The sequence below is a fragment of the Cololabis saira genome, chromosome 18, assembly GCF_033807715.1.
Source record: "Cololabis saira isolate AMF1-May2022 chromosome 18, fColSai1.1, whole genome shotgun sequence".
Taxonomy (NCBI): domain Eukaryota; kingdom Metazoa; phylum Chordata; class Actinopteri; order Beloniformes; family Belonidae; genus Cololabis; species Cololabis saira.
The window spans coordinates 15675331-15687502 of record NC_084604.1 but is presented as its reverse complement, the minus strand read 5'-3'; the positions used below and the strand labels follow the sequence as shown (position 1 = coordinate 15687502).

The following is a 12172-nucleotide window of genomic DNA, read 5'->3' as shown; positions in this document are numbered from 1 at the left end:
GCGTCGACGGCGTAGACGGCGTAGACGGCGTAGCCGTGGCTCTAGAGCCTGCAGCGCACCGCCATCCTCTCTCGCCGCCGCCGGGATGGAGACGCCGGTGGGCAGGATGCACGTTTGGGTGGGCATAGCCCACCCCTGCCGCCCCCCTAAAACCGGCTTCGGGTGCTGGGTCCAGCGTTTGATGACAGACCAGAGGCTGAGGGAACTGGCCCGGGACTTTGACGAAACGGGAGGCGCAGACTTCACGTCAAATAGGCAAGAACATCTTTATTTTATTTAATGATGCCAGATCTGGCTGGGGTTTTTATTGTAGCATCGGCTATCTGCTAGTTGAAACGTGTGGTCGGTTAGTCTATCTGAGTTTTATGGTGTTTTTATAGTTCATGCTGTATGGTGCGGTACTTTTTTTTTTTTTTTTTACTTTTTTGTAGGTGCGCCGTCACCTTAATGTTTAGCTGTGTTTTGATCTGTGTTTCTGGTGCGCCGTCACCTGTTTAGCTGTGTTTTCATCTGTTTCTGGGTGTCAAAACTTTGTACGGGGGTTAGCAGGAGCCACCGTCTGACGTCACTACCCAGAATGTATTGCGGTGTAAACAACAATGGTGATCTACGAGTAAATTATATTTTCAAATTTAAAAAAAAAGGAAGACATCTCCTTTTAAGAAATGAGACTCTCTAGCGCCACCCTTCGCCACGACGGCCGTTGGGGGTACTGCAGCCAACAGCGAAGCCGGCACGGGAGAACGGGGAGAACGTGCATGCAGCGTCATGTGACGTCACATCCGCAGTCCAGCGCGGGAAATTCGGCCCACGAATTGCATCACATTTTGCAGCACACAGCCTGTTCAAGGCAACGTAGAGATACACTAGAGGGCTCATTCGTTTTGATTTGGAACGCTTCATCTGACATTATTACTAGAAAACTTAAAACGTATTTAAGTACGAATTTTTTTCATAAATCCTGCCTCAATCCTGCCTCAAGCTCCTTTAAGGCTGACGTGTGCAGGGTTGCCAATTCTGCTTATTATAAACAACTTTGTGCTTGTTTTGAGATGCAGGGTTTTTGGGTTCGTTTTAGGCATGAGCCTCTCCTTTTTTCCCGTCTCGTATCTTTACACAGCATCAAACCACATGTGACCACATTTTAGGAGCGGGAAGTGTTTACAAATCCCTGCTGCACCTATTAGCTCATTACGTTGAGGGCGTTTAAATCTCACACACATATACACATCCATACTTTTGAATAAAACGTGACATATTTGCCTCTAAGCTACTGATATATGACAGTATGTCAAGAGGAATTACTCTCCCTCCCTTTTCCGCGTAATGTTTGAAATTCCGCTGATTCATACTGATTCATAGTTTTATAGTTCTTTTCATAGTTTCATGATCTGGCAACCCTGTACGTGAGCTGCGCATAAGTGCTGCAGTGGGACCTTTAGGGGTTTCTTCCCTTTCTGGCCTTGACTTTCTGGTCCAAGTATGAAATGTTCTGGCCAGAATGAAGTTTGTTCTTGTTCAGAACAGATTTCTCTCTTCTTGTGGACTATCTGTGTTGCACTTTAGTCGACCAAGCGAGGTGTCCTCATTTTAAGACTGGCAGCAGTTCCAGTGATGACATAAGTTAACATGAGCCAGGATTCAAGCCAGCTCTTCAGAAAGGATTTGTCTAGGTTTTTTGTTTTTGTTTTTCATTGATGCCGTCTGTGGTTGGACCACAAAGTCACACAGTGCAACTCCAGGTCAACCAGGTACATTGTGTCAGTGGCAGCAGTCCCATTCACCCCGGCATAAATCAATAACAGGTCAGAATTATTTAAAACTATACTTTTAAGGGTGAAAAATGATTCTACTGTTGGAAGTTTAGCATTAAACAGCTTATGCTACTGCTCAGAATCACACACATGGGTTTAATCACATGCTTTAGCAGAAACAATTAAAATATTTGTGGAAACTGAAAGTTTATTTTACACAAAAACATTAGTGTATTTAGATTACTTCGTACCACTTTGACATTGAGGCGTTTGTTGGAAACTGTTTACAAAAATCGGAGTGTTTGGGCAAATATCGTAGAAAAACAAAATGAATGCTATTTATCCAAACATAAGAGTGAGTGCGGGGGAAGACTATAGTTTAAGAGCATGTGGTTGTCTATGATGTGCAAATGATTTTGGTTCCACAGGTAAAGTGGCTCAAAAATTACTTGTTAGACTATGATGACAGTTGGAAATGTTGGAAACTCTCTGCTCCGTTTCCTGGTCTCACTTGCGCTGCATTATGTTTGATTTGTGTATTGAGTAACACTTGGATAACATGAAATATTCCAAACATTCTAGTACAGTAGTTCATGAAAAGCCTTTATTTCACTTAAAACACTGTTGAAACAGCAATAGTACAATAACAAGTGACAACTTCATGTCTTGTTAGAGGCTGCAAATGGAAGATTAGCAGATGCTATCGCTTAAAACAGTCACCGCTGGATGTCGGAAGGTAATTAATGCGTCGTGGTGACAGCTTTGTAGACTGACATTTCAGTTGTTCGAAATGTCATTTCCTTTTCCTTATTCAACCTCCGTTCATTATTTATTTGATGTTCTCAATGTCACAGTCAAACTCTGATGGTAATTTCAGACGCTGAGGTAAATGTCCTGAAGCTAAAAAAAAAGCAGCTGCAGTGTGGAAAAACTCCCCGAGCGTCTCTACTGGGCTGTGGGGTCGTTGATCTTGCCCATGAAGAGGAGGCTCCTGGTGGAGTGCTCCATGATGAAAACCAGGAAGGGTCTGTTGAGCGTCAGGGTTTCCGGCATGCTCATGGGCATGATCTCGATAGTGGTAGCGGCTGCTGCCTCCGTCCCGGTTTCATCCACGCTCAGCACGGCCTTGTGGGACGCCTGTGGGGAGACCGGGAGATATCAGTGAGGGCCGAGCTCAGTTTCAGAGGTTGGATGCTGCAAGTGACGTCAGTCCCTGCAGCACTAACTATGTTGGTCCTACCTTTGAAACTTTGAGCTTCATCTCATCGGTCATGCCGGAGAAATCTGCCTTGTCAGCAAAAGCATCGGTTATTCCCAGTTCCTGCAGAGTCTCATCCAAAGAAGCCTCAGCAGAGATGGAGAACTTGGGCATCACAAGATTGACATTACTACGGAGCAAAAGAACATCAATTATGAAATAAGACCTGTAATTAGAAGAAAAGTATTAAAAAACATGCCGCTTCATAACCACTTACTTCTTGAAAAGCGAGTCGTGCCAGTGCGTGATGTAGTCTTTGTTGATGTAGCCCTCCACCTCGTCCATCTTGCCTTCGTCGGGCAGGACGATCATCATGGAGGTGTTGCTCTTGTACGGCAGCAAGATCACAGTGGTGTGGTTGACGGTGTCCTCGTAGTAGTCGAAGCGTCCCATTTTCTTCATCATGTCCACCTGGACTTTGGTGTTTGCATCCACATGGAACTCCCCCTTGCTGGTCAGGTTTCCATCGAAGGGTTTCTCCCACTGACCTGTACGTGACAAATGCAGAGAAATGTCAAATGTTTTACAGCGTCTTTGTTTTTTAAGATACATTTCTGCTGATGGATGCTCCTTCAACATGTTTTAATAAGTGTCCGAGCAGCTGGCAGCGACAGAAATAGTGCCTGTGAATATTGTCTGGGTCCTACCTCTGAAGAAGACGTAGTTGATCAGCACCATAATCATGGAAGGGTCCAGGTTCTTCGCCAGATCCTTGATCTTGTCTTGCGTTTTACTCGCGATATGTCTGTTGATTTCAGCTGCAGCTTCATCGGGTTTCGAAAAGTCAACTTTTAAGACCTCACCGGCATAATAGTGCTTGATGTCTTTCAGAAACTGTTCCGCGGGGTCGAAGCCGGTGCGCACCGCCACAGCATTGCCAACATCCAGCTGCTGGTTCGCCTGGCTTGTGCCGAGCATCTGCAGGAGATGCTCGTAGGCCTCGTTGACGACTTGCTGGCTCATGCCGCTGTAGCCCATGGTGGAGAAGAGCTGGCCTTGGGTGTCGCCGCGAGCGCCCGTCGACAGCATGGACAAGGCGGTGGCAATGCCGATCGGCGAGTAGAAGATGTTCTTTCCAGCCGCCGCCTTGCCGTTCAGGTTCTTGTAGAGGCTGAAGGCAAAGTCAGCATTATGAGGGGACAACTTATGGCAGCTCATTCCGTCCCCGTGGCTGTGGTGGTCGCCGTGGTGGTCGCCATGGTGATCTCCCCAGACAACGGTCAGCAGCAGGGCTGCCAGAGCACAACTCGCAAATATGCCGCGCATCTTCAGAGCCTGTCCGGGGTAAAACAAGTCGTCAATCCACCGCTGGTGGAAGTCTTTTATCATAAAGGTTAAGAGGGCACACTAACATTTAGATTTAAAGTTTCACCACCAAACTCTAAAATCAACTTTTTTCCAATGATGATGTCGACAACAGCGTTGAAATATTCAGTTAAATCATGTGCTTACCTTTACTGTCCCCTTTGCTGCAGAAAGTTGGACAGAGAGTTCCCGTTTTATATACAGGAGCTCGAAGAGACATCTGACAGTCTGGTCAAAGATTAACCGAGGCCCGGCCCTCTTCTGCGTCCCGGGCCGGGAGATATTTGGACAGATATCCGTCTGTCTGCACTGATGCAAGACGACTCACTCAGCACAAAACTGGTGACAAACAGCGGAGAGATAAAGAGCTACTCTAGAGATGTGTGTGCATGTATTTGTATTGCATCACGTATCTCCATCGGTACAGTATTTTTTTAAAGAAAATATCCAAATGAGTCATCCAGCCAGCCTCCCGGGGAAGCCGGCATGTATTAGTCTGTTATCCCACATGAACAGAATTAATGGGAAACTTTTATAATAGAGTGCATTTAGAGGTGCTGTCAATCATAGACCAGTTATCGTTACGTTGTTGGGTATTATTGTCTCGTCTTGAAGACTGTGGTATTAAAGCGAGAAACAATGAAGTTGCCTTTTAACACTTTGCAGCTGAGATTTGATCAGACATCATTTTTCATCCAGCATGTGGAGACCATCTGGGTTTGAAATGGGTTTTCTGGGTCTGGAAGTGAACTTGACGGGCCTGGGTCCCATATTGTTTTATTTACCCCACATTGGAAAGTTAACCCGTTGAGTTCCACCTAAACTCAAACCCCATGGGTCTCATTTTGCAGCCCACTTTCAGCTCATACGGCGCCCTCGTAGAAACGCTGGATGAGTCACGGCGACCAAAACACGACCAGCTGTCATTGAAACTCGTGTAACTGAAGTAGGGAGGTGTGTGACATCAAACATTTCCCTTTTTAATTGCAATTAAAAAAAAATACATCAACTACTGTTTACAGTGTCATCAGCCTTTTCCCAGCAGCCTTTTGAGCTTGAAACAGGTTTTATCAGTGACATGAATGACAGTTCTGTTGTATTTAGGTGCAGAAATGTAATTAATGTGATCGGTAGCACCTGTATTTCCCCGCAATGTCCATCAACCACTGCTCCTGTGAAAAGCTCTGTTAATGGTGCCATGAATTGAATGCAGAGGACTGTGAGCCTGTAAGATTTGAATAGAAATCTAGTCTTAAAGGTGTTCAGATTTTTAATTTACAAAGATTTTTTTTTAAATGCAAGAGCATTAATCATGGCTTCTTACTATAAAATCATATATATGTACAGTCATGTGCAAGTTAGTAACCCCCTCAGTTAATCTTATTTGAACAATAAAAATCATCTGATCATACATGAACAAGATGTCATTTTTGTGACAGTCACAATTATTCATTTAACAAAAATGAAGCCAAAAGTAATTAAAAAAAACAATGATGTGGGCAATACTCAGTACCTCCTTGCTGCTTCCACAGGATTTAAGAGGCGTAGATTGCAGCCTATCATCAGCCCTTGATTTGTTTGTTTGTTTGTCTGGACCATGGGGGGGGGGTTAAAACAATGTCAAAAAGGCAGTTTACTTGCTCAAAGGTCAAGACTATGGAGTTTAGAAACGACCAGCGATGTGCAATGCAATGTTCAAATACAGGGAAAAAACAAACAAACAGAAAAACAAGATCTACACGTCAGACTCTACAGACCTCACTGAGCATGATAAGTATTAAAGTCCAAATTTAGGCTGAATGAGTACAGTTTATCTGGACCTGGAGAAAGCCTATGGTTTGAAAAGAACAATAGTATGACTGATTGTTTTGGAAAGCTGCTTCTGAACAAACAAGATCTCTGGATCAATGTCCTACAGGGGGATGAAGCCAAAGTGGAGTTGCATGCCTTGTAATGTCCAGTCCCATGTTTGTCCAAGACCAAAACATAATATTTCAGCAGAAACACCTCGTACCCACTGTCAAGCACAGCTGTGGAAGCTTGATGGTTTGGGGTTGTTTCGCAGTCGCTGAATGGACCATTAACTCCTCTGTGCTGCAGAAGCAAATGTGACACGGATAAAGCGTGGCTGAAAATGGGTCGATCAATAGGACGATGAGTCAAAGTACACCAGAATCAGGGGTTTTGGAGTGGCCTAATCGTGGCCCAGACTTCAATCCAATTAAAATGCAGTGGCAGGACCTGGAAAGAGCAAAAAACAGTTTGAACTAAAGGAGCAGCTGAAAATTCCTGCTTTTTTGCTGCTTTTATTTTGTTTTGTTCCTTAATATTATGTAAAATTCTTGCATGACTCAGAAGTTTCACTCATTTGTCCGTCTCTGGATTAACTGGAGTTGAGGGGTGTCTATGCATGAATTGTACTGGTTTGGGGATGGCCTAGCAGAGTTCAGGGGTCAAGTTTCCCAAACCACCAGGCAGCTGGGTCCTCCTGTCCAGTAATCTTTACCTCGGATCATTTCAGGACTAACCAAAACACTAGCCAACTGGTAGCCAATTGCACTTTGGCTACACATTGCTCAGTCACCTGGGCATCTATGTTTGGGTGACTAAAAGCAACCAAGAGCTACAACTAGTTTAGACCAACTACAGTCACATGCAACTGGGTAGCCTAGCAACAAATCATCTGACTCAGCCATTCCCTGATGTCACCTGTCACTAGTCCAAGTCTGAAGTCATCCACGACCAACCTCAACCAGCAATCAATTATGACCAGCCTTGGCTTGCAGTCGCCTCTGACTAGGCTAGGCCTCCATGACTACCACAAGGCATGCGGTTGCATATGATTAGCCCAGGTCTGTCATTGTGCATGACTAGCCCAGGCCCACAGTTAAATATGACTAGCCTAGGTCGGTCATCCATAACTAGCCTAGGTCTGTCATTCATGACTAGCCCAGGTTTGTCGTTGTCCATCACTAGCTTAGGTCTGTCGTTGTCCATGACTAGCCTAGGTCTGTCGTTCATTACTAGTCCAGATCTGTCGTTCATGACTAGCCCAGGTCTGCAGTTACATATGACTAGCCAAGGTGTGTAGTTACATATGATTAGCCTAGGTGTGTAGTTACATATAACTAGCCCAGGTCTGTCGTTCATGACTAACCTAGGTCTGTCGTTGTCCATGACTAGCCTAGGCCTGTCGTTCATGAATAGCCCAGGTTTGCAGTTACATATGACTAGCCCAGGTTTGTCGTTGTGCCTGACTAGCCCAGGTCTGTCATTCATGACTAGCCTAGGTCTGTCGTTGTCCATGACTAGCCTAGGCCTGTCGTTCATGAATAGCCCAGGTTTGCAGTTACATATGACTAGCCCAGGTTTGTCGTTGTGCCTGACTAGCCCAGGTCTGTCATTCATGACTAGCCTAGGTCTGTCGTTGTCCATGACTAGCATAGGTCTGTCGTTCATGACTATCCCAGGTCTGTCATTGTCCATGACTAGCCTAGGTCTGTCTTTCATTACTAGTCCAGATCTTTCGTTCATGACTAGCCCAGGTCTGCACTTACATATGATTAGCCTAGGTCTGTAGTTACATAAAACTAGCCCAGGTCTGTCGATCATAGGGGTGTAACAATATATCGTGCCACGAAATTTCGCGATACAAAAACGTCACGATACGTGTCGTGGAGGCGATATGGGGTTATTAATATTAATCCATTGTGTTGACTAGTAACGCGCATCCGACCGCGGCCGCGCAGACCAAAATCTGACTCCGCTCAGAAGAAACTAGTCCCGTTTTGCGGTCCCGTTTTGAGCTCTGAACTTTTACTTATGTAAGGCTGGTGTAGAGTTAAGCCTAACCTTATTAAATGAAACCTTTTTGGGGTCGCGAGTAGGATAAACACGCGGGCAACTTCTGCTTGAGTTCCAGTGTACTTTAATGTCCGCTCAACAGTGTAGGATTTTAGATCTTCAACACAGCACCTAGTGCTGTATCACTCCGTCCAATCTAAAACACATTAACAACTACAGATAAACTGACTAGTGTCATTATAGTCCCTGATTTACAGAATATAAAGAATATATTTATAAAATAATGAACCCTGAATTACGAAAATAACCTTCTCCGTCCACAGAGCTCACAAACCGGGGTGTCCATGAATGAGTGGGAGCCGTCCTGATTAATAGGCTGACATTTCTCTTACTTGTGATGGATCTGCTGTCCTTTTCATCAAACTATCCTCTATTCATCACGTTCTTAGCGAGGTACATTTCAGTGCGATATCTCCCCACTGTTGACTGACTGAGGTAAAAATGGGCTAATCTCCCGGAGTATGAATGTGACACTAATTCACGGGCTGTTTCTTTTGTGCCGGAGAATAAGCCCAGATACCCCTGCAAAGCAATTTTCCAATAATTGCATAAGACGATGGAGCGATGTTAGAGGAGGAAATGGGCTTCACAGTCGGGGGGGAAAGAAAGAGACTACTGAGGAAAATGCTTTTGTAATGAAAGAAAAATGTTTTATGTTTTTTTGCAAGAGAAGCAGCGATTCAGGCAGATGGATAAATTGCTGCCATTTAAATGTCTTTTTATTTTGTGAAAAAGGAAAAATAAACTATGAATCATCCTTTTAATGTTACAAAAACAAAATAGACTAACTTCTATGAACTGTAGTGTTATTACATTTGCAACATAAAATATGTTTAACTGCTGGAGCAAAGTGAAACCAAAGCTGTCATGCTGTCTAAGTGAATTTAATGAGGTTTAAAAAAAAAAAAAAGAAGAAGGAAACTGAAGAAGAAATAAGGCTTAAAGAAAAGTGTGATGTTCACTGTTGTCTAGATGTCGGTGGGATCAGTAATCCTCCCGATGAGCTGCACGATTCCTGTTAGATCATCATAGATTATAAGCATGAAAGGCCTGTCGAAGGTTATTCTTTGGGGTACAGAGAAGTCCAGAAGGGTGTTGGGTCTCCTCTTTTCTTCTGATCTGGACTCCTCCACCTCCAGCATGACCTCATGAGGAGCCTACGGCCGCAGAAAAAAGCTTTTACCTGCCTGATATCTTCACAATATTTCATTTAAACCTGACAACAAAAGGATATTTGCGTTTTTCGTAACCTCGATGATTTTCGGCATCTTCGCCTGCGACGCTCCAGAGAAAACAGACGACACCCCGACGTTCTTCAGGAGGGTTTTTAAACTGTAGGATTTCCTCAGTTGAAACTTGGGCAAAAGGATTTCTGCCCGCCTGTGAAAACAACAATCAATGCGTTAATGGATTTGCTCTAAACTGTCTTGTTACAGCTTGTGGGACCTGCACTGCGGGCCTTTCGTTCACCGCTGCAGAGTGACAGGTAATTATGGCTGATTTAGTATCTTCTCAGCATCATTCATCGCTGCCGCCAAAGAAAAATGAAGCAGAGGACCGACGGGGGCCCGGCGTGAGGCTGAAGACATGGCCGCATAAACTCAGAAATAACCACGCACTGTCTGTGGAGTAACTACATCATGAAGCAACGTATCCATGACAACCTTTACATGTCCACATTCAACCCAGAATGCCTCGCAGTTCAATTCAAAAAACAGTAAGAAAATGCTGTCAATTAAACTGACCTGAGTCATAGGAGTTTTTCTTTCCTGATGACCCCTTTTTAACTTTTGTTGTTGTTTTTTTTCTGGGGGGGACAATCCGAAACAAAAACAAAACCGTTTTGGTTGGTTTTTAGTCAAAGTTAATGATTACGGCAGCGACTCTGAGCCTCCCTCGCAACAGCGGACGTTATGCTGCTGCTCCCTGAGTCGTTGTCGGAGGTCGGCAAAGGATTAGGTATATTTTGAATAATGGAAGAAAAGGAGAGCCTGTCCATTACATCACTCCCCACCGTCACCATCAGATGATGATGTTAAATTCCGCCATAATATGGCATTACATTTTAACTTGAATCCACTAAATTAGCTCCTTGAGGCCAAAATCATACAGCTTTTCTCCTGCAAAGTTCAAATAAGGCTGCACTCCCCTCAGAGTAAATGAGCATTGCAGCATTTTGTTCTCAGATCAACCGTCTGGACCCCCCACCTACCCCGGCTTCAGGTTGCTGAGCCAAAAGCTCATGCGGCTGTCGGAGAGGCAGTCCTCCAGGTGCCGGAGCTCGCCCTTGGGAAGCAGGAGGAGCGAGGCCAGCCGCTCGGAGAAAGCCAGGCGCACCACTGTGGCCGAGCAGTTGGTGTCGTACAGCATCGTCACCTTGGACGCGTCGTCCCTGAACATCATGGCGACCTCCACGGAGAACGACGCATTCAGATGAAAGCTGCGGAGCACCGTGTGGCGCCGGTCGAACGGCTGGACACCTGATTTGCGTTGCATTCGTAGAGGGAACAAGTGATGGATGAAATATTATCATAAATTCCCACGACAGAAGTTGAACACCTGTAAAAACATCCTGCTGTGCAGATTTATCATCACTAACAGCTAAAGGTGGATATTTACTTCTAATGAAAAGCAGAGAGTTAATGTAAGAGTGGTATTTCCTGCTCTATATTCAGTATGTTTTGATTAAAGCTTTAATCTGATGTTTCTGGATGTGTTCCTCTTCTGTAAAGAATCTACCTTTGATTGCACATTGTGTCAGTGTTTGAACTATTTATGAGCATGGATAAAAGACCAACTTTCATCACTCATGCAACAAAGAGCTACCTTTGAAATACACAAAGTTTTTGAGGATAAGTTTGTTGGATCCTTTCAAGTCTTTCATCAACGTCTCAAAGCTGCTGTTGAAGGCAGGAAGTTCGGTATTCGGAGGCCTGGACAGGAAGCTGTCATAGTCTAGCGAGGGCTTTCCGTCCACGTGAAGGCTGCTCCACAGTCGTAACTGGGCCCCGAGATGAGCGTCATCATCCGTCCTGCCCCTCGATCTGTTTCCCGCCCTCGCGGAGGCTCCACCAATCCCAGCGGCCGTCCCCGGTTCGGGTCGGGATCCTCCTCCAGCCCCTCCCTCCTGGAAAGCGCGGCTGCGTTGCAGATTCGCCTCCACGCTTTGTTGTGTGGAGTTGGCCGCCATCCCCAGGGCCTCCAGGGCCCGGCCTCGACTCTCGGGCCCCGAGACCCGGCACAGCAGAGCCAGAGCCGATGCCAGTCCCGACGGTGAAAACAAAATGTTGTTCTGATGCTGCTGCTGCGGCGGCGGGACGCCGCGCCCGGCGCCGCCTCCAGTCGCCAGGTCACGATAAGGTCCAAAGGCCAAGGCCGTGTTCAGGGCCGAGGCGTTGAGCCGATTCTGCTGACCGGCCTCCCTCTCCTTCCGCAGGAGCCGGCCGAGGAGCCTCTCCGGCCTCGGCGCCGTCGGCGGCCGACCTGCCGAGGAGCAGGTCAGCAACACCAGCGCCGTCAGACACGCCGAACTGCACGCAACAGACATGGTCGCGCTGTTCTCGCGCCGACCCTGGTTTGTGCAGAGGACTGCTCCGGGGAGGTGTTGTCCTCGAGGGCGGATGTGGGGGTGGTGTTTGTGCTGAAAGCGTATCGATCACCGCGGGCTGAGCCTTTGACCCGCGGCCTGAGCTCTGAGCAAACACAGGCAGCCTGCTGCTAGTTTCTAAGAATTTCAGCAACCATTAATGTGAACCTGCTGAACACCAGGGACAGGGCATAACCCCCCCCCCCCCCCCCCCCCCCCCTCCTCACCCCTGATTTTAGATGTTTATGCAACTCTATGCATTCTTTTATTTTGCTTTACTTTCACTTTAATTTTCCAACAATCACCATGAATGAGCTGCCTAGAAAAACAGCATGTACAGGCTCGTTAAAGCCTCCGAATGCAGATCATATGATGTGTTTACCGTTTATATCAGAGTCAGAAAGT

The 12172-nt window shown here is 45.9% G+C and overlaps 2 protein-coding genes across 2 annotated transcripts; both read right to left on the bottom strand.

Annotated features, from left to right (window-relative positions):
- Positions 1 to 2336: 2336 nt before the first annotated feature.
- On the bottom strand, positions 2337 to 4412 carry LOC133464467 (alpha-1-antitrypsin homolog). The gene is made up of 4 exons (XM_061746477.1): positions 3660 to 4412; positions 3230 to 3500; positions 2995 to 3142; positions 2337 to 2891 (listed from the first exon to the last, which is right to left on the bottom strand). The coding sequence occupies exons 1-4, from the start codon at positions 4339 to 4341 to the stop codon at positions 2700 to 2702; spliced, it is 1293 nt and encodes a 430-aa protein (XP_061602461.1). The 5' UTR covers positions 4342 to 4412; the 3' UTR covers positions 2337 to 2699.
- Positions 4413 to 8874: 4462 nt separating this feature from the next.
- LOC133464466 (alpha-1-antitrypsin-like protein CM55-MS) lies at positions 8875 to 11909 on the bottom strand. The gene is made up of 4 exons (XM_061746476.1): positions 11008 to 11909; positions 10394 to 10661; positions 9432 to 9561; positions 8875 to 9338 (listed from the first exon to the last, which is right to left on the bottom strand). The coding sequence occupies exons 1-4, from the start codon at positions 11726 to 11728 to the stop codon at positions 9150 to 9152; spliced, it is 1308 nt and encodes a 435-aa protein (XP_061602460.1). The 5' UTR covers positions 11729 to 11909; the 3' UTR covers positions 8875 to 9149.
- Between the last annotated feature and the right edge of the window lie 263 nt (positions 11910 to 12172).

Coding starts and splice junctions, on each gene's coding strand:
- LOC133464466 (XM_061746476.1), bottom strand. CDS start 11,728: ATGTCTGTTGCGTGCAGTTCGGCGTGTCTGACGGCGCTGGTGTTGCTG. Junction 9,562..10,393: donor CTCAGCAACCTGAAGCCGGG/GTAGGTGGGGGG, acceptor TTGTTTTCACAG/GCGGGCAGAAATCCTTTTGC. Junction 9,339..9,431: donor AGATGCCGAAAATCATCGAG/GTTACGAAAAAC, acceptor CTGCGGCCGTAG/GCTCCTCATGAGGTCATGCT.
- LOC133464467 (XM_061746477.1), bottom strand. CDS start 4,341: ATGATAAAAGACTTCCACCAGCGGTGGATTGACGACTTGTTTTACCCC. Junction 3,501..3,659: donor CAACTACGTCTTCTTCAGAG/GTAGGACCCAGA, acceptor TGTCACGTACAG/GTCAGTGGGAGAAACCCTTC. Junction 2,892..2,994: donor TGAAGCTCAAAGTTTCAAAG/GTAGGACCAACA, acceptor GTCTCCCCACAG/GCGTCCCACAAGGCCGTGCT.